The sequence below is a fragment of the Agelaius tricolor genome, unplaced genomic scaffold (assembly GCF_023055355.1).
Source record: "Agelaius tricolor isolate 1412-34295 unplaced genomic scaffold, bAgeTri1.0.p SCAF_15, whole genome shotgun sequence".
NCBI lineage: Eukaryota > Metazoa > Chordata > Aves > Passeriformes > Icteridae > Agelaius > Agelaius tricolor.
The window spans coordinates 8,253,227-8,279,791 of NW_027269275.1; the positions used below are offsets into that span (position 1 = coordinate 8,253,227).

General features: G+C 37.3%; 1 protein-coding gene across 1 annotated transcript in view; it reads right to left on the reverse strand.

Annotated features, from left to right (window-relative positions):
• Positions 1 to 11,403: 11,403 nt before the first annotated feature.
• The window catches only part of NETO2 (neuropilin and tolloid like 2), a 30,467-nt gene continuing 15,305 nt past the window's right edge, over positions 11,404 to 26,565 (reverse strand). Inside the window, exons 4-9 of the mRNA XM_071440332.1 lie at positions 25,753 to 26,001; positions 23,608 to 23,652; positions 23,391 to 23,518; positions 19,984 to 20,212; positions 16,065 to 16,178; positions 11,404 to 13,121 (exon numbers count right to left, since the gene is read on the reverse strand). Of these exons, the coding sequence (XP_071296433.1) occupies positions 12,541 to 13,121; positions 16,065 to 16,178; positions 19,984 to 20,212; positions 23,391 to 23,518; positions 23,608 to 23,652; positions 25,753 to 26,001 (1,346 nt within the window). The 3' untranslated portion in view covers positions 11,404 to 12,540. The remainder of the gene's footprint in view (positions 13,122 to 16,064; positions 16,179 to 19,983; positions 20,213 to 23,390; positions 23,519 to 23,607; positions 23,653 to 25,752; positions 26,002 to 26,565) is intronic.

Genomic DNA, 26,565 nt, shown 5'->3' on the forward strand with positions numbered 1-26,565 from the left:
ACTCTCTAAGCCAGAAAAGCCCCCCAAATTCAGCTGTCAGGATCTCTGCAGAGTTGATCACTTGTAGGAGTAGCAGGTGGTAGCACTATTGCAGCTTTTTGCCTCCAAGAGCTTCCACGTTGGGCAGCCACCTGCTTTGCCTGAGTCTAGAGCTCCTCTTTGCCTAGAACATGAGTTTTTATGAGCACCTGAAAGCAGGGATTTCATTTATCATGAAAACCACTCATTTCCACACAGTCATTACTTATGGGACTAGATTTATCAGAGATAGTATGTTGCTTGCACAAATAACTGCTCAGCTGAGTAAGTCATAATGTATTCCTTATCTCTTGTCAAGCAGCCCGTTTCTTCAGTTGAAAGAAACTTAATTGCCATAATTAATTGCAATATTAATTATTACACTGTATTTGAATGTTGTCACTAGCAATAAATGTAAAAGGGCTTGAGAATCATTAGGGAATTATTTATACTAGATTTGATATGCTTCTTAGGTTGCTCTTAAAAAATACCAATCCTCAAACATTTCCAATACTAGAGCAGTTTAAAATCTATTGAATATTTAGTTTGTTCTCTCGATATTTACTTTAAAAAAATAAATCCATTATTGAGGTTTGTTTTGAAAGGATAGGGATCATCTCTGGAGTTCAGAATTTCTATTCTATTCCTCTCTTTCTCTGGGAGAGCAAAAATGTGTGTGTAGCCTTTTGAGCCTGTTGTGGCTCAGGATATGCAGCAGTGGAACTCGAAGCCTTTCATCTTCTTTTTTTAATCTGCTTTCATAGCCACAGGTATAACTGAAGTATTTGTTTCCATTTTCTCTAATTTTCTGTTTAGTTTCTACAAAAGCAAACTTTTCTTTGAGGCTTTAAATAATCCATTTCTAGGATGCTTTTTTCTTGCAATGTTATGGGCCTTTTTTCAACAGGGAATGGACTGTTCTGTTCAGTATTGTAATCTAAAACATCCCTTCCTGCTGGAAAGGCTGCTTTTACTTTCTACCTGGACATGACATAGAGAAGAGCTGAGCATAAGTTAAAAAACAATAGATTTTTAAAAAATCAATTAATAGATCTAAGCCAGCAAAGGGAGACATTTCAATTTAATATCAAGTATAGTCACTAACCTTTGCTGCCATTCTCTGTGACCATTCCAACCTTTAGAGAATTGTGTTGATTTAAATTGAATTAAAATTCAAAGTTACTACAAGGTCAGAATTGTTGATGATGCTGTACAGAAAATGAATTTGTTCTTTTTCCCACCCTTTTCAGGTTTTAGCTAGGTTCTGGTTTTGTTTTGCTGGCTTTTTTTCTTCTGAAAGACAAAGGGAACACAATTCCCTGGCATTGTTATTTGCCTCTGGTCCAGAACAGAGTTCAGTCATCCCTGTTATGCTCCTTTCTGTGTAAAACAGTTGAATCTATTTTGTGACTTCTTTCATTTCACTTCCAGTATCCTCTCGGAGAGAAGTGGGAGGAACTGTGCTGACAACCAGATGACATGAGTGTGCTGTTGGCCAGGAAATGGCAGTTTAAGCAGTAATTTGTTTACAAATGTTTACTCTAGAAGAACATGACCTGAGTAATGAATGTCACCTGTACTTATGCTGCCAAAAGCTACAGGCAGCATAATCCCTATAGCAACAACAATGCCAGTGTTCTGGGTGCAGAAAATTGAAATCTATCACTAATGTACCTGGTGTATTTGCAATTTTGTGTGGGTAGCTACTTCTGATTTTTAAAAAAATCTAAATATAATTTACTCATTAATAAATACACTCCAATTGCTCCTATTTCAGGATCTGGATAAAAGGAAAAAGTAAAGAGAATTTGGACAAGATGTGATAGCTGTGTAGTCAGGATCCTGCTAATGTGTTCAGATAACTTAACAATTTGGCAAAAAGTTGCATTTACCTCCTTGCTGTTCTGGTAGTTCCTTTTGCATGGTTTTAAACCTAATTTTAAAGAGAGCTTGTGATTGAGACTTATCAGAAGCATCATACCCTGCATTGTGAAAGGGGCATTGTGGTCAGATTTTGTTCTGCTCTTTGTTGCTTATATGCCAAAACACAATTTTATTGTTTTCTTAGCACAAAGGGGAGTAGTGGTCACTCTTTGCCCAGAGACAGCAGGAAGTGATCACATGGAAGGAAGTGGAAAATGGGTCAAGCTGCTTGGGAACTGGATCACTTCTGTGTGTTGCTGTTTTCTTTCTTTCCTCTAGCCTGGATAACATGCTTATTTGTCTGTAGTTTTTTTATTACTCCTCTTTCTTCATTGCTGTTTTGGGTTTTTTCTACTCTGGGAAAGTAGCTCTGGAAAAATTGCCAGAGATTGTTTTGGAGGAAAACATAATGACAAGAATGCAGATTCCTGATGCTGTCTTGTTTGAGGAGCACACAACAGCCTACAGCTGAAAAAACCTCAGGTGAATATTTCATGTCTGCTGTAACATTTAGAAGCAAAACAGAATTTTGGAGGAAACTGGTATTGTCACACCATTGATAATATTTAGGCAGACAGTTGCATTTTATTACTGCATCAATTAAATTAATAGACAAATTGGATAATTTGATCTCCAATGCCTCAACCAAGAAAACACAGTTAGCAATGGCAGAAGTGGGAAGGAACACCATGGCTCCTGAGAGGAAAGTTATTGTTCTGTCTTCTGGAACTTGTCTCCATCCATATCCCCATCCAAGCACTGTAATTTTGTGATACGATTGTAGTACAGCTGTGTACTTAAAATTACACTTCACAGCTGCAGACAAAGCCTTGAAATTGTTGAAATACTTGAATTAGAAAGGCACAAACATAGATGCACTTTTACTCACAACCTTTACTGAATGATTTTTGAGTCTGCAGGTGGAGTGGGCACAGGAATTAGGTACTTGACCCCTGAGATTTTTCTCCATGGCAATGGTGTGACTTAGTTATTACCAGAATATCTCATCATTGCAAGTAAGTTTTTCCTGTTTCTTCTTTGCTTATTTATTTTGCCCTCAAGGTGCTTTGGTTGGCCTTAATGGAAGAGCAGAGGCCTTTGCTGGATGCTTATCAGGATGTAAAAGGAGTTTTAATCTTACTTTGACCACTGATTGCCATGACAAATCTAATGAAATAAGTGAGCTGCACAAGTTCTGTAAGTGAAATAACAAGTACTTATCTTGTCTCCCCACTCAGTCTTGCTAGGAAAATGAGAAGTCTGGACACAGTAAATAACCTTTCCATGGAGAGGGGAAAAATAATTAATATAATTGTAAAGGGAGCACAGCATGCCTTTTTTCTTGAGCCATTTCTGCTTTGGCCCCTTGACTTCAAAGCCTGAAAGGTGCATTAATGTAGCAATTCAGTGAACTGCTGTCTAGGGAAAGAATTTTCTAAAAGCTTCTGTTTTGGTAGGGGTGTAACTGAGGCATCATTCCTTCTTCCAGAGTAAATCAGAATTTAGAGAAATATATATTTTTATGTTCTCTTTCCCTCTGTATGAGCTATGTATCCAGCTAAAAGGATTTATTAAAAGCCTTTTCACTTGTTTGTATTCAGGAGAGGGGGGGAAAAGTTATTTCTTTGATGTTCCCAAGGCTTTCCATGTAACTGGATTAAAATCTGAAACCATGTCAAGAAAAAGCTGTGACAGTAATGTACCCTAATTTGTTTCCCTGAAGATTGATGTGATGGTTATTCAAGCTTACCTCTCTCTTCAGTTGTTTGAACGTCTAATTTCTAGGTAGTCATGCATTATTCATCTTTATGCTGACAGTAAGCTGCTAATAAAACAGGAAATATCTAACTCCTCTGTTGTATTTTCCACAATATCCTTCTTCCTCTCCTTTATGTACACTTTTTTAAATTTAGGTTATTCAAGATGATTTGAAATCATATGTGTGCATTCTTATAGGGTTGCTGGATAACTGTTTAGATTGTCTCCCCTATTTGTGACAGATACTAATGGATCAGTATTTTAAATTATTGCTACAGGAACACGACATTGTACTTTCTTATGTTTATTTGAGTTGGAATATGAATTATTATCTGCATACAGACAGCACAGAGCAGTAGTCTGGGCTTGGTCAGATAGTGTGAAGGACAGGGATAGAAAATAATTTCATAATCAACAGCTTTAATGGATGATAATACTGTAGGAAAAAGCAGAGCTGGCTGGCTTTGGCAGCACATTCAATCTGAGGGTACTTTTGTTATTACTTGAGCTAACACTGACATGAAACTAATGAAGATACATTTATTTAGATGTGCTGTGTGCAGACATTACCAGACACATGGCCCCATCTGATGAGAAAATAGGTTTAGCTGTTTTTTGAAATGTTTGCTGCTGGAGCAGGCTAAAGAGGACAATATTCTTGAATAATCAGATTTGTCGGTGCTTAAGAGGTTTTTTGCACTAGAAATGAGGAACTTGGTGCTTTATCTACTTTATGCCCCATCAGGATCATGAGAGATGCAGCTCTGCAGCCAACTGCTCCAGTGTAAAGCATTCAGGGCTGTCAGGTAAATTAGACCCATAGATGGGGGATAAACTTCACTGGTAATAAATGAAACAAATCGTGCACTAGAACACTGGGGTGTTTCAATGATGCTGTAGTGTTGCTGAGCTCTAGAAAAGTAAACCTATTTTCAATTTGCAGCTTTCTATTGGCATTAGAGAGACACATGAGTTATGCCTTGGGTTACATCCACAATTTAATTTTTCAGCCCTTTGTAGGCTGTGGTTGTGTAGTATCTGTTCTGATACTTTTGTAACTTAACCTTTCTTTGTTTATACTTTCCTACCTAACTTTTACCTTTCTATATGAGGTTGCAACAAAGATTTTTATCCAAAATCCTTTTTAAAATAGTAAAAATAAGCATTAGATCAGATGTGGCATTTTGCTTAGGGGGCTTGGCTGCTGGGAACAGAGAACCCGGCTTCATTTAATTTGCTAAATTGTCCTTCAGTTTTTCAATTCTAGGCATTAGCCATTAATATTCATACAAAGTCTTCCTTAAAAAGAAAAAAATCAATAGGCACATCTAACCTTAATAAGAGGGGTTTGCTATTAATCAATAGGATCACTAACATAATGAATTACCCTTCAAAATAGCACTCTAGATGTTTGGCTCTGTCTTGAAATCTTTCAGCTTGAGTGTACTTTTGTGTAGAAAAGTATTCCAGAACAGTGAAGCTAATGTCTATTATTCATAGGGCATCCAGATCCTGCTCCTTAGGAGAGTGTGTGGGTTTTTTTGATGCTTTTACACTGAATCTGGTGGATTTTATATTAGACCCTATAATTTGACTCCTGTCTGAAAGAGAATCAAAGCTGCATTTTTTTTCCCCCTGGATATATCATATTGGGTATTTCTGCTAAGATTGGCCTGGGGCCCACAGGTAGGATTGTCATTCAGTTCAAATATTCTCCCATCAGTCCTGGAAGTGCTTCCATGATGAAAGAGGGGAAGGCAGCCCCATGGTTAGGCAAGCAGGAGCCAGGTTATTACATCTTCAAATGTACAGCAGACAAGTGGTTCTGCTTTGAGACAGGCTTGGCTTTCTGCCACTTCCTTCAGTTGGTGTCAGCTGTTCTTTGTAACTTAACAAGGCAACCAAACAAGCTGCAGTTTCTTGCAGTTGTACAGAAATAATATTCCATTATACTCAGTCTGAAGTGACTGTTTCTTATCTTTTGGGTTTTTGGCAAGATAAATTTCTGTGCAGTTCTATGGCAAAGGTAAACCATGACCTCCAGTTCTGATTCACATAAAACTAAATTCAATTACATCTGTTTCCCTCAGTAGGTGTGGTCCTTGTATGATCACTCTGAATATTTTTCTTTGTTTTTAAATGATGCACAAGCTATGTAGGAATAGGAAAATTAATGAAGAAATAACTTTTATTTTTTCTACTTCTGGCTGTTGATTTCCTAAGTCCTGAGGGCTACATCTTAGCTTGAGCTCCTTGTTTGGTACTGCTGCTAAAGAACAGTTGGTAGCCTTTTCTTGTGTTCCTGAGGGGAAGGGAGAGTGCTGGACAAGAAGTGGGTTTATGCTTTTTATTCCTCTTGTTCAGCATTAGTATTTTTCAGCTGCAGTAATGTTACAGGTGGTGCTAAAATGTCATTAAATCCTCACGTTACACATCTGGCAACTTGTAATGGAAACTATTCTCTGAATGTATGTAATGCATCTTTTTGTACTTTTATAAGTTGGCATTTACACCAGGTATTTCTTAATTTTAAACATGATCATGCAATATTTAAATCTACTTCTTATAGCTCTGTGGGCAAAACTCCACGTTTGCTTTAGAGAGCATTTTATCTTATGATGTTGATAATTGAAGGAAAGTTGGAACAAGAATTAACAAACAACCAAGCACACCAAAGTGTACATTCTAACAATTCATAAGTCATGTTTGGATTCTGATAGTTCAAGTAAAGGATTTCTTTTCCTTATGCTAATGTCTATCCTTGCTTCTACTCTGTGAGGAAGTGCAGTACAGTGAAGCTTTAATAAGTCTGGATCTTAAAGGCAAAGAACTTAGTTTTCTTTTATTCCTAATTCTCTTGCACAGATTTGAGAGCTTGTGTTCAAATGTATTAAAACAGACAGAATGCAGAAATGTCTGGGAGAATGTGATAACCTTAGGAGTCACACAGAGCTCTAAAAGTTACCTAATATATGAGGTTATTTTAAGTGTCTGTTGCTTTTGGTTTGTTTACTATACACTTGAATGATACATAGATATTTTGTGCTGTTTTTTATATTCCAGAATTCCCTTTACTGTTAAAGATAACATTTAATGATGACAGAAGATTAAACGGCCTGTGCAGAATCCTTTGCCTCTGGTAAGTGAAAAGCAAACATCTTCATGCTACTAGATCTCTTTGTTTTTCATTACTACAGAAAAATTAAAACTATTTGACTTGGCCTCAGGCCTTCAGTTGCTCTGTTGGGTTATAAAAAATACAGTGAAGAGCCAGTAATGAGTAGTATTCCTTATGTACCTTGGCTGTTTGTTCTTTACAAACAGAAGATTGATTACAATGGTTAAGAGACTTGGGATTTATTGACTTGTCTTCCTAGGAATTTTTTAACTCATAATTGCTTTCAAGAGTATTTTCCTGCTTTTTTCACCTCCATTAACCACTGAGACATCTTTTTCTATAATAATCAGTAGTAGTTGAGAATGCTAGCCAGTAAACTCAGTCCTAACAGCTGGTTTTTTCCAAATTATTAGGAGTATTTGAAGGTGCTTACAGAAGTGAGGGAGCCTAAAATATTAGTTAGGTAGAATGATGGACTTTACTATCTTGAGGGTAATTCAACTGCATTGGGGGGTGAGTTAAACATTGTATCAGAAATGTCCAGTGATTAATATTTGTTTGTTTCTCCTTTTGTATTTTAAACAAAGAATTCTTTAACTGTCACCTCCTCTCCTGTCCCTGCAAATAGCTGAAGCCCTAGGTTCCTGTGTTATTCACAGGGGAATGTAGCAGTTATTACAGATGTGTTATGAGCAAACCTGGGGCAAACAGAATCTGCTCACAAAAAACCACAGGCCCATTTAATGCTGATATTACTCCCCCATGAAACACTAAACCTTGAGTATTAGAACACTGATGTACTTTGTTCCAGTTTAGCCATATTCATTTGAGGTTAAGCAGATAATCCTGTGAGCTTTGAGTTTCCTTTGTAGTTTCTCACTTCTCTGGTGGAAAATAAGCTGCAGTACAGTCTCAGAAATGAACGTAATGCTTCAACTCTCAAATGCTGTGGTTTAGTGATAAATGCAGTGTAATCCTTGCTCCTAAATAACATTTGGAAGGAACACAGAAGCAACTTTATGTCGGTGATGATGAATTTCAAGGCTAATTATAAGTTGTAATATGCATATATTTCTATATATGAATTAATAAAATATTGAAATAAGTTTTAGCATGTAAAAGATGTCTAGGAAATATGTGTTTGGGGTGAGAAGTATTTATTTGGGGAAAGTGATGTGATGTGCATCTTTTAAGAGCACTGACATAATTCCATTTTTCAGAAGGAATGATACAGATTCCAAACCAGGAAATGATTTTGAATTTTTGAGTATGTAGGTCTTAGGTGCCTATTATTTGGTTTATCACAATACTTAGTTCTTGAACAGAATTTGGCATGAAGGGTTTTTTGGGGTTTCTCCATATACAAGTTATTACTATAAATTATGACATGTTAGTGGAAAGAGGTAAAAGACATCAGGTTTGTTTCTCCCTGAGCCTGGCTCTGTAAGAACAGACTTATAAAAACTAAGCTGTTTTATCTGGTATATGGTAGATTATCTTCAATAGTGAGATAAGAGGGAACAAGTTGACCATTCAGAAATTACAGTTGTTGACTTATGAAACAGATGGAAAAGAGTTTTTGTTAAGCTGATTGTGTGAAATGGAGTGTAGCAAAGGAATTTGAATATGAAAATAAACCTGTCACAGAATATTACAGCATATTGACATGTGATTTAAGCATTTACAAGGGGGATTGATGCTGTACAGAGATGCTTATTAGATATCACAGGAATGATTTTTGCAGTTGCAAAAATAGCAGCTTTTATATTGTTAGATTGAGATGGGTGCTGTAAATACTAATTTTCAAAGCATGAATCAACTCATCCAGGTTTTTGATTTTAAAATCCTTTCTCCTATTATAATTAATATTCAGTTTTAGCAGTGTGATCTCAGTGTAAGATCAGTTTATCTTTCAGGCTGGCATGGATTAGGAAACTTGTATTGATAAACAGTCTACAGACCTGAGCAATCATAGGGCTTACATGTCAACTTTGAAATAAGGAGATGGAAAAGTAAATGGGCTTGACTGAGTTTTGCTGTGAACAGATACACAGAGCCTGAGCATACAGGAAGCTCAGACTGTACCTGTGGCTTGGTACATCCACATGGATTCAGTTGTTCCTTTTCAAGCAGTAATTTACTCATCTTCCAAGGTATATGTGCTAAATTTTTTAAAATATTTTTTTACCTTTTTTTTACCACTTGTGCTGTTGATATCCTTTCAGATAAAGGATTGTACTTAGTTTGGAAAATTAAATATTGTCATCAATGATATAAGAACTTATTTAGGGACAAATTTGTTTTACATATAAGACAAACCTATACTCCTCATTCAACAGGTTTGCTGCTAATGCACAGAATTCTTTGTACCAAGTGAAAAACAAAGCAAAGCATATTTTAATGACAAAAGGATTCTGTGAATTGTTCACATGACAAGCACCTTTTCTTGTAAATCAATGACAGTTCTTTTCATAACCCTTCTTACTATTGGTTTAGTAAAAATAGACAGTCATTATTGCAATGTGCCATTGGAATTTGTAGATACTGTGAGGTCATCTTGTCTATAGCAGACAAGAGAATCCCGTGCATTTTAAGTACATATTGGTATTTCTGTGATCACTGAGGAGTCAGGAATAGCATTAAACCTGAGTTTCCTGTGCCACTGCCATCACTTCTGTAAATGCAGTGTCTCCTCAGAGAGCCTGCAGGAGTTGTGAATCACAGTCACTTTTGTTTTCATGTTGGCTGTAGGTTTACTTGTACAATTTTCATCAGAATTCATTCTTCATGTTAGATGGTTTGTTCAGATCGTTTAAGCTACTATGATAAAAGGTAAAAATGAGTTAGAAATCCCAAAAAGAAATCAATGCTGTTGGTCTTGTCCTGCTCAGTGTGTGTCCAGTGAGTGTGTCATTGCTAAGGAGCATTCAGTGCTAGCAGAGGGCATTGCAGATATGGGTACAATGGAGAGCAAAATCAGGGTGCTCCTAGAAATGTATGAATTTAGGATGGACACAATGGGAATAGCCTAATGATGTTTAGATACTGCACTAGTATGAAATGTGACATTTTCACTAATGCCCAAAAAGCTTAAAGACCACAACATCAGCTTCAACAGCATTGAGACTGCCAAACCAATGCTAGATTTTTTTCACAGTACAGCTTTCTGTACTGTATACCCAGCAGCCTACCCAGTTAGCTTTCCTCTGCAGTGAAGGGAAGTTGATTTTGGTGCAAGTGGAAGTATGGCTCTAATAGTTCTGACTCATTTCTTAAAGCACAGTCAGTGACTGAAGCCCAGCCTGCCATGGGCTGTGTAGGCAGATTGGTTTTCAAACACCCCATGGGACATTGGAACCAGTTATGCTCAAAAGCCAGGACTGGTTGTGGAGCTCTGCTGTGCTCTGGGGCAGCCAAAAGGCAGCTGTGTTCTGACCATGTAATCACAAGGCCACCACAGAGACTGAAATATTACTCAAGCCATTTGGGACCTTCTTCAATTTCCCTCTTCTCCACACACTTGTGCTCTCCAGGCTTCCTATTTGTTTTATTAGTACAGCTTTACTGCTCAAAGGCAACATAACTTGAGAAAGAGTAGGGATTATGTTATTTTTAGCACATGGTTAAATACACCTAAAAAAGAAAACTCAGGCATGCAAACCTAGCATTTACAAGTTATATGGATTAGAATGACCCATGTAAAACTGCATATTGCTTGTTGAAAGAATCTGGAACTAACAAACTGTCACAAATAGCATGGTGTGTCCTATAGGTCATGGTGAGATATTTCATCCTGAGATCAATGAGAAGTAAATAAAATCTGCCAAATGTTTTCATTGAATATTCAAAAAATTTTAAGTGACAATTAACTAGATTTTTTTAACATTTATTTTCTGCATGTAGTGCATCTAAAAATAAATCCCATTTTCATTCATTGAAATTGAAGTACATTCTGGGACTAGCACAAAAACTGGCACCAGGGTACATCCAGCCTTGTGGGTCTAAGATAAGAGCTGATTAAGTTCTTTTTAAACAGGAGACACAGGGTTAATTTTGAAGTTGGGGGTTGCTGAAGAAACTCAATTCCCCTTTCTTTTTTCCCCTTAAATGTTGTACATTTTAAGCATTTAAAAAAATCTTTATCATTCTAGCGAAAATCTGTGATTACAGCTGTTGTTCATCTTTATTTCAAAGAAATTATTTTTCAGTTACAAGGGTCATAGGTTAAGATTTTTTGGGGCTTTTTTGGTACTACAATCAGCACAACAAACACTATGGTTTGACATCCCTCTGTAAATAAAGGCTATGCCCAGGGCTAGCTGGGGGATGAGCTTTAGTCAAAGGTTTCCTGCAAACACAATACCCAAATAAGCTCAGACTACCCAGGGAAGGAGCTGTAGGCTAATGTGGAAGTCATGACAAGTATTCTTGGCAAATTGTGATGGGTGCAGCAACATCTGCAGGTTAGTCAGAACTGCTGAGAGGGACCCTGAAAGAAGCCTGCTGTCCAGGTGCTAGTTTGGATTTCAGAAATAGGCTGTACAGTATCAAACTATATAAAAAGCTTAAAAACCACAATGAGAATATATTTTAAAAATTTTCTTCTATATTTTAAAAAGTTTTAAATTAGCTCCAAACCACCATTTAAAAAGGTATGAAATGTGCAATTTTGCAAATGGAAACAAGGGGCACAAGAAGGATTCCATAGGGATAAATTAGAGTTGCTTTGTGATTTCTTTGTTTCCAGTTCCTTCATACACCCAGTAATCACACAGACCTCAGAGCAGTTCTCTTCAGGCAAGTAGGACATGAGCTAAAAGTATCATTGCTGATTTCAGTAGGGAAGATTGGCTGCAACAAGGAGTAAAAAGCTATTTTAAGAGACAAATGTACAGTACAATCTATTTATGTAAATACTTGGAAAACTCAGGAACAAAATTGTTTCCTAAGTACAGAGCTGTGAAATCAGTGCGCCATATGGAGCTATAATATATGGCAGAATATTTTAAAATCCTAAACCTTCTTGAAAGAAAACTGTTGTAAAAGTCTGCATCTAGAATAAAATGACTACTCACTTGTGTTTTAAATGAAAGCTGCAAAGATATTTCCACATGTACTAAGATTAATATAACTCTATATTGTTAAAAGGCAGTGACCCTTTTCACTTATTTCTCACAAAGCCTGGAGTGTGGAAATGATAATTAAAGGCAAGTGAAACAGATGGCTGTAACATAATTCGTGAGTCTTAACTGGCACTTAACACTAACTCTATTTTCAATTTGACAAATACAATAAGACACCTATGTTGACATACACATAGTGCACTTAACTACTTTTATTTATGCAAGTGAGGTATTAAAATTGTCTTGAAAAGCAGACATCTAAAGAAGAGTAAATGGTATGAAGAAGAGAATGGTAGTCATTGCTTTCAGTGTTCAACAATTAGTAGCTGTAGGGTTTTTTCTTCCACCATCCTCTCGGATAATTCCATGCAAAGTCTCCATCTTACTCCTCCACTAGATAGGTAGCTTTGGAAGATTGGAAGAAATCCACCACTTTTCCAGCAAGAATTAATTATGAAGACTGGTTTTGTTTTTTGGAATGAAGTATAATAAGCTAAAAGTGTGTGCATTCACACGCTGCGTATGGTACACTTTTAATATATACACTGTCATTGTACATGAGCATTTTGTATATACACTCACACCACCTTCAGCAGGAAGTTAAAAGTCAATAGATAATGAACCTTGTGCTGTATCTTCCCTTCCTCTGACATAAATTTCACATGGAATCTCCTCCATCACCCTGTCTTCTATCACCTGCTCGGGGCAGTCGTGAGCTTGCTTGAAAGTGTAAGTGCTTTTCTTGAATGTGCTGTTGAAGGTTTTCATGGGCTGGGGCTGTGCGAAGTCATTGCGGAAGGGCAGCTCCATGGAGCTCAGGTTGCTCCTGCTCTGTTTCATGCTGGAGGCCTGGGAGCCACAGTGGTGGTCGTGGATGCATCTGGAAGCTGTTGAAGGGCGGCGCAGCTTCTGATAGTTTTCAAGTTCCTCTGATAAATCTGCCAAATCTGCAGAAATTTCCTTGTCCCTTAGTGAGAACAGTTCATAGTGAGGAGGATCAAAAACTTCCTGGAAACCAGTTTTATTGAAGGCAGTCTTGCAAGCCATAACCTTTTTGCGAGGTTGCTTTACTTGCACTAGAATTGAAATGATGAGAAGAACTAAAACTATCCCTGTTGTGATGCCAATGATTGTCCCATGGGTTTTGGTGATTTGTTCAAACAATCCAGTTCTTTTCTTTTCTGCAAAGGAAGAAAGTGATTATGACAAGACTTTTATTAGTTTCTGCACTTTTGATAACGTATTTAAACAAAGCAAGACTGTATTGTGATTGCCATGCAAGTGATAAAATTACTTAATGGGACTGGAGACTAGAGCTGTATGTCAATGGGATTTGTCTAATTCCCTGTCATTAGTGGCTACCATATGATAATTCAGTGGCAGGTGCAACTCTGTGAACCAGTGCCTGCTGACTCAGCTGGGATGAGCCTTCCACCCTGAACCTTTACTGATGTCTATATTCCTAAATCCATGAGCTAAATAGGCTTAAATTAACCTTAAATAGGTTTAATCCAGCTACAGATGATGTTTTTCTTACCATGGTTTGCTCCTGCTGGTAACATTCCCAGTGATGTCAGTAGAAGAAAACCTAGATTTAAAATTGTTTCATTCTTCTTTAAAAGTGAAATATTATCAGAGATAAGATTGACTGTACTGTTTTCACATCTCTTGGAAATGTAATGGCTGTGTCTATTGTGTAAGTAGGTTACACCTAAGTCATCACAGGGAGCTTTAGCAAAGCTCTTATTCCAGTTCTAAGAGTCCAATGATGAAGTAACTTGAAAAAAAAAAGGTAGGGGGATACACCAACCAACCCAAATCATCTGGCAATTTTGGCTAGTACTTCATGTGAAAACACACAAGATGGCAGCATCAGAACAAGATGGTTTTCCATATTTAAAATTCTTGTTTGAAGATTAAAGTTTTCCAGTTGAACTTCTGTTCCATTCATGTTCTTGTCCTGGGGGACTGAGAGATTTCTACACTGCAACACTGGCTAGTGGGAGAGAAGCATTTAAGACTATGAAGAAGAAAATGTAGTAGCCTAAATCTTGCATAACATTTTCAGATATCTGGCTCCTGGCATCTGAATGTGTGTGTTACGTACCTAAATACCACACACAGTGCATGGGGAGAGTTATACACCATCATGTGATATTTGAAACAATCCTTATGCTGAGCAGAGGCTCCCAAGGCAAGGAGTTGGCTAATAAGAAATTACATTTCTGCTTCAGAGCTTGGGTTGTTTCCTTTGAGCTACTTTTTACCTTTGAAGTGAAGTGAAGGAAGATCTCTCCCCTTGTCCTGCCTGTCTTAGATCACAGTGGTGCCATCCATGGTGGGAGGTATGAATTTCACTGCTATGGCAGTTCTCTTGTCTGCATCTAGGTTTCTTAATTCTTGGCAGATATTTTAATCAAAAAGTTGTTTTGCAAAAGGCGATGTCCTTGCCAGTCTCTTAAAATAAATTGCACACAACTGACTTCTCTATCAATTTTTGTGTTACAGGGCTTAGGCATAAGTAGGTCACAATATGCTCAGATTTATGTAGCTATTGATATGGACTAACTGAGAACTCTGGGTGCCTGCAGGAACTGAGCACAATTGTGAGCAGCTCTCTTTCTAATTCTAGGAATTGCTTATTTGGTTGCATCAGTCTCCCTTAGCTGGCAATGTGGATCTGGTCTTCAGCTGTCTCTTAATTTCTGCTGTGCAAGTATTACAGCAGAATTTAGATTGCATTCAACATAAAACATGATGGGTCATTCAACATCAGACACAACAATTTACAAATATTGGGAAAGACACGGTTTTTATGGAATTAATTTTTTTAATACTGCAGTACATTAGTGATGTGTGATTTCTAGGGGAGAGTCTAGAAAACAGTTGGTAAAGATGGGAAAGAGATCTAGAAATTAAACTTAAGAGGGAATATTGAGTATTATCAAAGGTAAGGATTGTTTAGAGGAAGCTTAGTTTTACTTTGCAAACTTGGGAGTTATGGACCAGTTTTTTGACTGGAAAACTTCCACAATATTACATTAGAATATCTACTAGTGGTGTGAATTTCTTTGTTTACCTAAAATGCAATTAACAAGTAGGGGGTTTTTTATGTTTATTTGCTTAAAAAATGCAAGCAGAATTTTTGCATTGAAAAGAAATTTTCTTTCAAGACTTTCTATAGAGGAGGTTTTGACCTTTTCTGCAGGGTCGGTTTCTCTTTGAAATGGAATACTTACTTAAATCTTCTGGAGTTTTGTGTTCAGACCTATTGTTGCCATTCTATTTGTCAAAAAATCCGAAGCAAACAACCTCAAGTGTTTTTGTTCTATTGTTTTCTTTAGCAAGAAAATTGGTTGACCTTAGATTGGTTTTGTTCTAACTCTGACAATTGAGCTATTCTTGAAGCACGGGAGAATGTCTGTGCTTTAACAGAATAACAATTTCTTCAAATTATGAGAATTTTCCCTACAAAGCCTGATATTGAAACAAGTCTTTACTGTAGTTGTAATGATCGAAAAAATACTCCCAACCCATGTTCTAGAAGCAGGAATTTACATGTGTCTGTATTCCATAAGTGTTTATTTCATGCTCCCTAACAATTCCTCCTTCCTCCCATCCTTTCTCACACCATATACAGCAGCTGAATTTATCCTGAAATAGCCTGTGATCTAAACAAATGTTTTAAAATTGTCTTTGAGGATTGTTGCTTCTATTTCAACTGAGAGAGTTTTTGTGCTTGAAAACTTAGTTCTGTGTTTTTTCAGCTCTTTATTTTTATCTCTAAAAGGTATTACCTGTCCCTACAATCCTTGATTTATTAAAGTTTAGAAATGGATAGGATGCAGCCTCAAAAATACTAAATTCTACTTCTTATCAAGCTGATATCCTTTTAAAATAGAGAGTATATGCTGAAGAAGAAGAAATTTAGTTAAAAGCAGTAAGAGCAATATTCAGGATGCTTACATGTGTCCTGAGTTTAAATAAAAAATTTGGAACACCTTCCTGAGATTAGTAGAATAGCTGTCTTCAGCATATTTCCAGGAAAAAGACATTTCATGACTTTCTTGAAAGGCAAACTGACCAGCCTAGCTCATAAAGGCTGTGGTTTGCACTATATTCACCTCTGCAGTGATTCTCATCCCAAGGGTATGCACAGTTCTGAATGCCATTGCAGACTAAAGAATTATTGATGCACATGTTGCTATGGCAGAAGTAAGTGTTGCCTGAGCAGGGAGCTGCAGGAGAGAAGAGAAAGAAAACATTCAGAATTTTCAGTAATTGATGCCTTGCAATAAAACTATTAACTTTCTATATCTGGGGTTTTTAACATGCATTCTTCTTCTGGTTCAAACACAATCATTTCTCTTGCACGTCACTATCTGATGCTTTTCTCTCTCCATGTAATTGCTTTCAGCAATTTCAGTCTTATCAATGCTACAAAACCCATTCTTGCTCCAAAGGGGTAGGGAGCAAATAGAGACAGTCACAAAACACAGATGATGGAAGGAGGTTTTAGTATGTGTCTTTAAAAACTTAATACTTAAAAATCACATGCTCACTATCAATGATATATTTATTCTGGAGCATCTGCTGTGTGGATGTTGTGAAGCACTCCCTGAACATCTGCATTTTAGAGCCCATTACTATCTTAAGGCAAATCAGATTTCAGCTTGTGGAGGACTGTTTCAGTAATTGCAAGAGATTTCAATAACTAGAGGCATCTAAGTCATTCCTGCTTGTGAATCAAAAGCTCTGGGATCCTCCTATTAGAGCTAATGCAGGGATTGAGAGAGTACATTTAGCTTTTTATGTATCTATCTATATATAGTCAGAAATTTGAAGAAAGAAATTAACTAGAAGGCTGCCCCATGTTTTTGTATTTGTTACAGCTCCTTGACATAAGAAAAAAGATATTAGAAAGTAGTAATAATTCTTTTCAGGGTGTTGTATCATCTATGTAGGGAATTATTTATAAATTCAGGGCACCAAGAAACCAAGAAATTGGTTTTCCATTTGTTTCAGTAATGGGGTATTTTTATGATGGACATGTCTGTTATTAATGAAGTCAGTTATATACTAAACAGCAAAGATGTGTGATAGACATTCTGCTATTTGGTTTTCACAGAAAGAATGTGTTCTTGAGCAGTCTGGATTCTCTGAAACATAACAGCAAACCCAAAGGGTAGAGCAGAGAGAATGACTGCTCCTAAACACTGCATTTCTCACTTAGTCATTATGTTAGGCTTGAGAATCTCAATGACAAAAAGAGGAGCTATGCCTAAGAAAAAAAGAACATTCAAACCTTTAATTTTGATTTTTCATTCCTACATTAAATATGTATTGTCTTTCCATGGCTTACTCCACTGAAGCTGGGTAACCTACACTCATTGGTTTTAAGCTTTGTATTTGCTGCTTAACCCTGGCAATCTGGCAAGAAGTTCCATACAAGAACTTGCTTTAATTGCAGTGCAAGTATCAATACAGAACATACTTAGAGGGCATTTTGGAACAGTTTATCGAGGTAATCTCAGTGCTTAAAAATGTAACAGTACCCATCACATCACTTCCTTGCTGAAGTGAGTTGAGAATGTGATTGTTTGGAGAGCAGCTCTAGCCTGAAGAGCACTGCTTTAAAACAGGATCACTCCTTTGGAAGGTTGAGATCAGGCCTGTTCTGTCAGTTATGCCATAATGTAAACATATTAAACATATTCTCCTTCTCATTTCCCTGAACAGGTGAATTTTTTTTACAGTTCTGTATTTGGTTGATGAATTCTGCTGTTGCTTCTCCATCTGCCAGCACAGGCTCTATTTTACATGTTTGTGTAGTCCCTTTAAATTTTTGTGGGCATGGCTTTTGTTCACAGTTCATGAAGATGGGGAAAATGGACTTATTTTCCTTTCTGTTTGTTATTTGGGGAGTTTGAAGTCTAAAAGTCACAATGGTTGATCAATTCCAGCCTAGGACTTCAAGGACATAGCTGGATTCTTCTCATAACAGCTGCCCAAAAGTGGTGCAATGTTCACAGTGCTCTTTGTATCCAGCATTACTCATCTATTGAATCAAGCCAGAAATCAAATACATTGATTTTTCACATTGCTGTTAGCTGAATTACTTAGTCAAACCTGCAAGCAGTGCTAGGTGTGTGTTAGGTGACTGTCATGCACTATTAGTTCATTTATGGAAATCTTTCCAGAAATATTGATTGTTTTTATGGTTGGCTTCATGTAATTACAAATCATTAGCAAGGTAGAAGAGAAAGATAGCTTAACAATCTGAAAATAAGGTAAGCTCAGATTCACTTTTTTCAGTTAGAAAAATTGCTTATGACTAGATTATATAAAATACTTGAAACACTTTACAGACACATACTTTTCAATGACCCTACCCAAGGAAGGCAGTATCTCTGGTAAATAACAATAACCACCTACCTTTGCAGATGTTCTTCTGCCAATGACTTTTGAGTTGCTTTAAACTCATAAATTTGGAAAGTTATCTGCCTTTAAGAGTCTTTAGTATTTCAACCTCTCACGTTAAAACCTCCCCAGAACCCCCCCAAAAAAATCCAAATTCAAGAACAACAAAAAGCCCACTCCAATAATTATAATATAAATAGACAATTTCCCTGGCAAAATTTGTAGCATTTTCTACATTAAAAGTTAGAATAACTTGCACTATCACCAATGTTAATAATTGTATTGAAATAAAAGCTAGTGGAAAGGCAGTTATCAATTTTTGCAAGCTGTACTTAAAACTGACATTTATTTAAATTCTCAATATCTAAACCTTATTAAATGCCTCTTGTAGGCTAAGCAATATTCTAGCTTGAAGCATGCAACTCTTCCTTACTACCATGTACTCAAAGTAAGCCAGAATCTATTTCTCTTATACATATTGTTACTTTAGAAAGGTTGTTTTACAAAAAGTAGCTTTTCTCCTATGTTAAAATTTACTGGTTTATGGAACAGAAATAAAAGCTACCTGTTACCTGAACTTTTGTGCAAGTTTGTGACCAGGATCTTGTTCAGGACTGGCTACAGACATGTTCTGTCAGAAAAGTGGGGGTTTTTTGTTAGCAAACCTGTACTATTTATTCTTCAAGCAGAACTTTTTGAAAACCTTTAGCACCAGCATAGGTCTGACTTCCTGAAATGGGAATATTTCATTCAGCTCTCCCCATGTATCTCAGATCTGCTCTGCAGTTCTGAGCTCAGTCTGCTTTAGTGCCATATAAATGGCACTGCAATGGTTCTGCAGTGTGGACAACATATGTGAGGCAATAAAATTCCATTCAGGTACAACACCCTTAGAAGAAAAAAAATCTCACAAAAAACTGCCTTCAAGAAACATCTTAATTTACAACGAGAGTAAAGACTATCTCTAACCCAGGCTATGGAATCCAAACAAAAATCCAGATGGCATTTAGAACTCAGCTTTAATTACAGGCTTCTTAAATAGACTTGAATTTAACCACTTGTCCATCATTGTGCAACACCACAGGGCTTTGCTAAGGGAGCACATGTGGGGTCCATTACAGCCAAATGCAGCTGAGGATAAGGGAGCAGCTTGGCTGGAGGTGGCTGTAGGTCCAGACCCACAACTGAAGACAGAGCTGTGTTTAGGAAGGAGAGACTTTCCAGGATCAGGCATGTTTTCTGTTCTTCTGAACATCCAGAGTGGCCTTAAGAAGAGCCTGTTGTGCTGGGAACTGGGTGCTAGTGGGAGAGCAGCCTCAGTCCCCCTCCTGTCTTTTTGAAATAAGTCTGTGCTCGTTTGTAGGGAAGGACGTGTCTTTGTGAGAAGGATGTAGCCTAGGGCAGTATTGCTGAATTCAAATGGAAAATAAACCTTTTAAGGATGCAGGAAAGCTTTTCTTCAGGAGCCATGTTAGAAATGTAATAAAGCAATTATCTCATTTACCTGCCAGAATGTGAAGGAAACAGAAACAACCTTTTCCATTTTTCCTGCTGTTTACTACACAGCTGATGCTTTCCCTAAAAGACCTGAGCAGGAGAATGGGCCCTTTGGGCTGTACTTACGATCCACAAAGGAGGTGAAGAGCATTCTGAAGCGGCTCAGCCTGCTGCCCTCATCGGCCCACATGCGCACCACGCCCGTGCCCGTCTGCAGCGTCACATCGTTGGCCACCGTGCTGCAGAACTTGGCCTTCAGGTTCTCAATGGAACTGCTGCCATCGTACACAGCAACAAAGTTCCTTTTGCACTCATTGGAGTGCTCCATTTGATAGTCCAGAAATCGCATGTAGATCTGTTAGGAAAGGGGAATCAGTGTCTTTAGAAGAAATACTGAGGGGAGAGTCTTCTTTCTTAGCAAATCTTCAGTAAGATGTTTTTCTTCCCTTACACATAAATGTAATTCCCAATTCACAACATTTTTAAACTTAGATTTTTCTCATTAGATGTCCATGTGAAGCATTACATGACATTTGTCTTGGGTATCCATTTCACTTCTCCCTGTTCCCCAAAACAATCTTTATTAAAAAATTTACTTTATTTCTGCTCCCTTTGGAAAAACACTACAAAGCAACAGACTTGGTGAAAAAACCCCCAGGAATTTATGCTAAATGTGAAGTCTGTTTCTCTAGAAAGAGATATAAGGAATGCATAGATGTACCGAAATAATTTTTAAAGTATTTTGACTGTTCTCTTTCCTTTCTCTCTAATTCATAAAAACAATGTTAAAATATAGGGGAAGGAGCCTAGTCAGAAAGGCTCTGAAGTAAAATAAGGAAATTAAAATTTATTGCTTCAGAATGAAAGCTAATTACTGAACCATAGCTGTGTTATGGAAGACACAAACCATGAAGTCAGGAGTAATTTGAATAAAAATGGAAATGAGAGAGAAGTAAGCTGGCTGTGTAGGAAGAATTAATGAATTTAGGCTAATCTTAATACTTCTAAAAGCAGAAATCTAATCCAAGAGAAGGCAGCATATGCGTTAGAGCACATGCAGCAAAGAAATTAGAAGATTGGGATGGTATTTAAAGAGTAAGTAAATAATTTATTTTGCTGGAGCAGGAAACTTATGCAAGATTGTAATTCAGTTAAAATTACATTAACACATCAAAAGGCTTTTGCAATTCTTCAATGGCTGTATTGGAATTCTCAAAATTCTGAAAATTTTGAGATATGAAACCAAGTCACTCAAACATGCTGCAAAGGCCACTTTGCACTTTAACAATTCTTAGATAGCCATTGTGCTGCCAGAGGAGCAACGTGCCCCGGGGGAGCTTGAGGTGCTGCTCTCCCATCCATGAACTCTCCCGGTCCCGCCGCACACGGGGCTGTGACATCTGCCCAAGGACTGGGACAGAGCCCTGCACAGGGGGCTGTGACATCTGCCCAAGGACAGAGCCCTGCACACGGGGCTGTGACATCTGCCCAAGGACTCTGGGACCCCTGCTCAGGTGGGGTGCAGGAGGTCAGGGCCCACGCCTGGGCTCTAGAACAGAGTTTGCTGCCCCTTTGCTCCCTACCAACTACCTCTGGGAAACAAAACAAGATATTCCCCTCCCCATTCCTGCACCTATCAGGCTTTATTGAAAACATGGAAAAGAGAAAGACAGGTGACACTGGTGCCCCGTGGCTTTTCTTTTCCAGTGCTTCCAGAGGCAGGTTGGCCAGCACTGCCTTCCCTTGCACATTCTGTCTGAAGGTGCAGCCAGTGCCATATTAGCTCATGCTTCACCTCACTGTTTTGTGATTTTCAGCATATGTATTTTTTATTTTATTCAATTTTCTTTTTTTTCCCCTACTGTTTTTGTTAAGATTTTCTGCTGGAAATTCTCAGCTACACTGGGAACCTGTTTTCCATTGATGACTTATCTCAAAAACATGGATGTGAGCTGTAATTGCTAGTATTTGGGCTGAGAGATGGTATTTTCTTTTAATGATTGACTGCATATATCTGCTACAAAATTACAATGGAAACTAAAAATAATTTAGCACACTTTTAGTAGAGCTATTATTTGTATGATAACAAAGGAATAATCCCATTAAAAGTGCTCACCTCTTCACATGCTCCTTTGGATTAATGAGCTAGGCAAGTATAAAAGGTCCTTACTCTTACATTATATTGATTATTCTGGTAATTTTATGAAATCTGGACGTAATTTATTAAGTGTCTGCTATACACATTTTAAAAGTACTTTTATTGCTGCACTTGTGTCATCTTTAAAACTTTATTTTTATTACAAAATCAAATTGAGGAATTTAAAAATATCTACGCTTATTTTTCTCAAGAGACTGCACTGTATCAGATCTAATGGATTTTATCATCATAATTCTGCCTGCATTGAAGCTTGAGAAACCACTGTCAGAATACTAAGAATTATTTTTCTGTAATGTTTTAAATCAATAATTTAGGATGATGATCTAATTTCAGGACTCACCCAACTATAACTCTCCCTTCTGGCAACATTCAATAATTTATTAAAATACTTAAGCACAAGACCTGGTGCACTCAATGGCAATGTAGAGAGAAAATGGGTTTGTTATTGTTTCTGGAAGAACTGTGTCTATTACTTAGACTAGTATAGGGGTCTTGGGAATTGACTCACTTCCTCAAAGGCTCAAATATATTAATGGACTTTTAATTTCTTTCATGTCTTCTCCTCTTACCATCTTTTTGGTTACTGTTTCAGAATGCACTTGCAAGGTGGTTAACAGGGCTGGTTAGTTAAGTGTTAGGAGTGTGTAAGAAGGCAGAGGGAAGGTTTGTTATCTTGGCAGCTACTGCTTCAAAGTATTTTTTAATTTTTATGTATGTGCAAGCAGAAACAAAATTAAAGAAGTGTATGCTCTATGGAGAAAAGTATGTGCTCTTCTGTGCAACATATTTAACAAATATTATTCTGAAACTAATATGATTCAGGCTTTAGCTATTGTATTTTGGGGTTGTGAACAGGATTTTATCCTGCTGTCTGCCTAACAAGGTATAGCCTTTTCATTTAGCTCAGACTGCTGATGAAAGTGGGTTTCAAGGTGCAGGATTGTGAATTACATGGGAGAAGCAGGCACATGTTCTGTTGACTTTGAACAGAACCAAATTCTCCAATAGAACCACTGGAGGCAAAACAGTCAGTTTTGGCAGTGAGATTTACTGGAAATTACTGAAGATGTCAGCCAGTATTTTTGCCTGCAGTCTTCCAATAAAACCAGGATCCAAGTCAAATGCCCCTGAAAATTGTTGCTTAAACTGTTCTCACAGTTATTTGGTATTTGAAGCTTCAAATAATAGGAAGCCAGCACTATGGACCTACATAAATTTAATTTCAGAAACAATTCTCTCTCTGGATTTCCTAAGCCACTGCTACATGACTCACTTCAGTAAACTACAACATTATGCAAATCACAGTTAGTGACCATTACCTGTTGCTGCTGCCACAGAAACCCATTATATACTGAATTATCTGAACAAAACCCACCTTAGCATTTGGAGTGGCTTTAATTGTCCAGATACAGTCAACTGCTTGTCCTGGTTTTGTTTTTCCTTCTTGTTCTACTTGACTGGAACGTACTATTCCATCAGCTCCTGAGAGCTCAAACTGGCAGTCTAGGGACAAGACAGACCTTGCTGTCAAATGCAATATGACATTAATTTAAAATTTCATGTATAAAGAAATTGTTACTGTAATACTATACCTGGGATGGGATTTAAAATACCTCCTAGGTAAGTGAAGTCAGGATCTGTAATAGAAAGAAGTCATGAATCACAAGGGCTATCAGTGCTTGAGAATCACTTCAAGCTTTAGTATTATCTGCAGATTATGTCCATTTTTTATTATGTCACAAAAAAAATTGCCAGAAAGTTTACTGAATCAATTGGAGCATATAAAGACAAAGTTTTTTTAGATGAGAACATTATTCCACAAAGATTGACCTTATCTGAAAAACATAATTCTACCCTGACAGTTCAGATTTCTAGCATAACACCAAAGATTACTATTCAGTATTTTGTTCCTACATTATATTCTGAATTTAACTGCATTAGTTTTCACTGAAACTGCTGGAGCTCCACAAGAGTACAGGGGATCTTTCTCTGTGCAAAAAGCTTATTTAGATTTATTTTATCAGACTGCTGTCTATGTAGTTCTGAACAATTTGAACTGAACTTAGCAGAATATATCAACACTTAGAAATTGCTACCTGCTCTTTAGAAAGGTAGTATGGGAAGAAGGCTGCTCAATCCTAAAGGTACTTTTCCCTGGGTTATCTATTTTTTGTATTAGGCCATGCAGAACAGCTCTAGACATGGTTTAGGAAATCCTGTTCTATGCAAAGAAAGCCCTAGTTCATGCAAAAGTGCACACTGGTTTGGTACAAAGTTCTTTTCCAAATGAAGGTCCAGAGTTTGGCTCTTTCTGTTATTTTTTCTGTAGAGGAAGTTCTTCACTTCCCCTAGAATGCCTCAATCATGAGCTTAAGACTCAGCACAGTTCAGAATATGCCTTCTTTGTCCTCCTCTTTTTATTTACCTATAGTGAAAATCTGTGATCACTATATGCAAAATTCTGCAAGGTTTTCAACCTTCTTTGTAAGCTGATTTTTTTATGAAGAGGAGTATGTGCTTATGTTCCTTTTCATTTTCACAAATGTAAAGTATTTTACCACACTTCATATAAACGAAGAGGAAGGAAAAGAAAAATATATTAGATCATAGTGATCATAGATCACAATGTTGTAATCTATTGTGAAAATAATATACAGTTTAAATGTATATTTAAAATTCCAGCCCTGCAACTATGGTAATTTAGTTTTGAAAGTGATGTTGATGAAATAAATGGCTTCAGAAATGGACTCAGCACAATGCCCAAGTACTGTCCCTGTGAAAACATTTTATCATGTAATTCCCAATGGTCACCATGTTAATCTGAAGTTTCTGAGTCTAAATCCCTAAGCAGTAATATATAATCCTGAATTGTGTTTTCACGTGCTCTAGGGGTGAAGATAACATTAAGAAGTTATGTTTGTGTATACATTTATCGAAGTGGTAGAGCTGACATTTGTATATTGCCTTTTGTCCCAAAGGACAATCAAATGCTGATAACTACATGTGTAGTATCTATGAACACAATAGTCAAGCACTGCACAAGGACATCAGGTCAAGCTTTCATGTAAGAAGGATGCCCTGCCAGGTCTAAGTAGCTCCACAGAGCAGATGCAATTTTTGTTTGTCTAAAGGCACTGTCAGCACATTGTCCTCTCCTTTGCACCTGTGAACTACTCAGCTCTTTGAGCAAAGAGCAGCTCTGTTGTCTGAGCCCAAGGGTTGAGGGAATGCAGTTATACTGAGAGCTTGTGCTTACACTGTGCAGATATTTGCTCTGTGTTTTCAGAATGGAGATTTAAAATGTTTTGCATCAGGCTGGAGTGCTATTGTAAATTGGTTCAGGTGTTTTTGTCCAGTGCCTTACATGCCCAGAAGAGAGGCTGGTGAAAAGGCAGCTCTTTGCAGACATTGTCTTTCCTTTCCTACCACTGGTGAAACTGGCACAAGTAGAGAAATAAAGAAGGGTGCTGCTGAAGGCTTCAGCATGAACAAGCTCAACTGTCTTCTTCACTAGCAGACTACAGACCTGTAATTTCCTGCAGTGAAGGTTCCCCCAGTGTTTTTAGCCACGTGCCCAGTAGGATTAGCAGGACTGGGACTGTGGCTATCACATTGTCACTGTGCCTCTCTAAGTGCCCATGCTGAAATGCAGCTCTAGGCTGAGAGGACAAACACACCTGAGGAGCTCAATGGGAGCAGATAGTCATTAACTTCAGCAGAATTTTAGACATCTTTACCTGGTATAAATGAGTACTTTGCTTGAAATCCCTTTCCTTCCAGCTCCTCATCAGAAATAAACTTGATCCACATGAATCTCCCTGTTGATCTAATTAGTGCAGGACTTTTCAGACCACAGTAACGATTAATGAGAGGGGAGAACCCAAAGGGTCCATCCCGAACCTCCAGGTGATCAAACCGACATTCAAATGAGGGTTCTATGTAGTAAGGTTCATCAAAGGTCAACTCAATTCTTTGTCGTGGAGCAGCTAGACATAAAAAAAATTGAGCAAAAGATTAAATGAAGATCTTGATAAAAAACACAAAGACATGAATTAATGAAGAGACAGGCTTCCAAAACAGCAAGATAAAAAAGAAACTGGAAACTTCTCAAAACACATCTGCAGTCTGCTACAAAAATTGTAAAAATTATTTTCTAAAAGTTACTTTTGCATAGAATCATACAAAATTTTTTGCTTGCTCATCTTAATTGTTGAAAATTCAGAAATCACATTAATTTAATGCAGCACATATAACAGATATGAACATATATACAAAGGTATTCAAACGAGGTTAAATATTAAGATATAAATTAAAACAAGTGAAAGCAAAACACATAAAAAGGGACAAAAACACTGAGCTATGCAGAAAAGAATGGAAAAGAGAAACATAGGAAGAACTACTCAATATTTCTTAAACATAAAGTCCAAATTTGTAGATCTTTTCACAGAAGACATCTTTTATTAGAATATTCCGAGAAGTCCAAGTGCTTCATACATGTCAATGACATGCAGGTGGCTACAGATGTTGGTGAGTGTGAGCCTGTGGCAGCC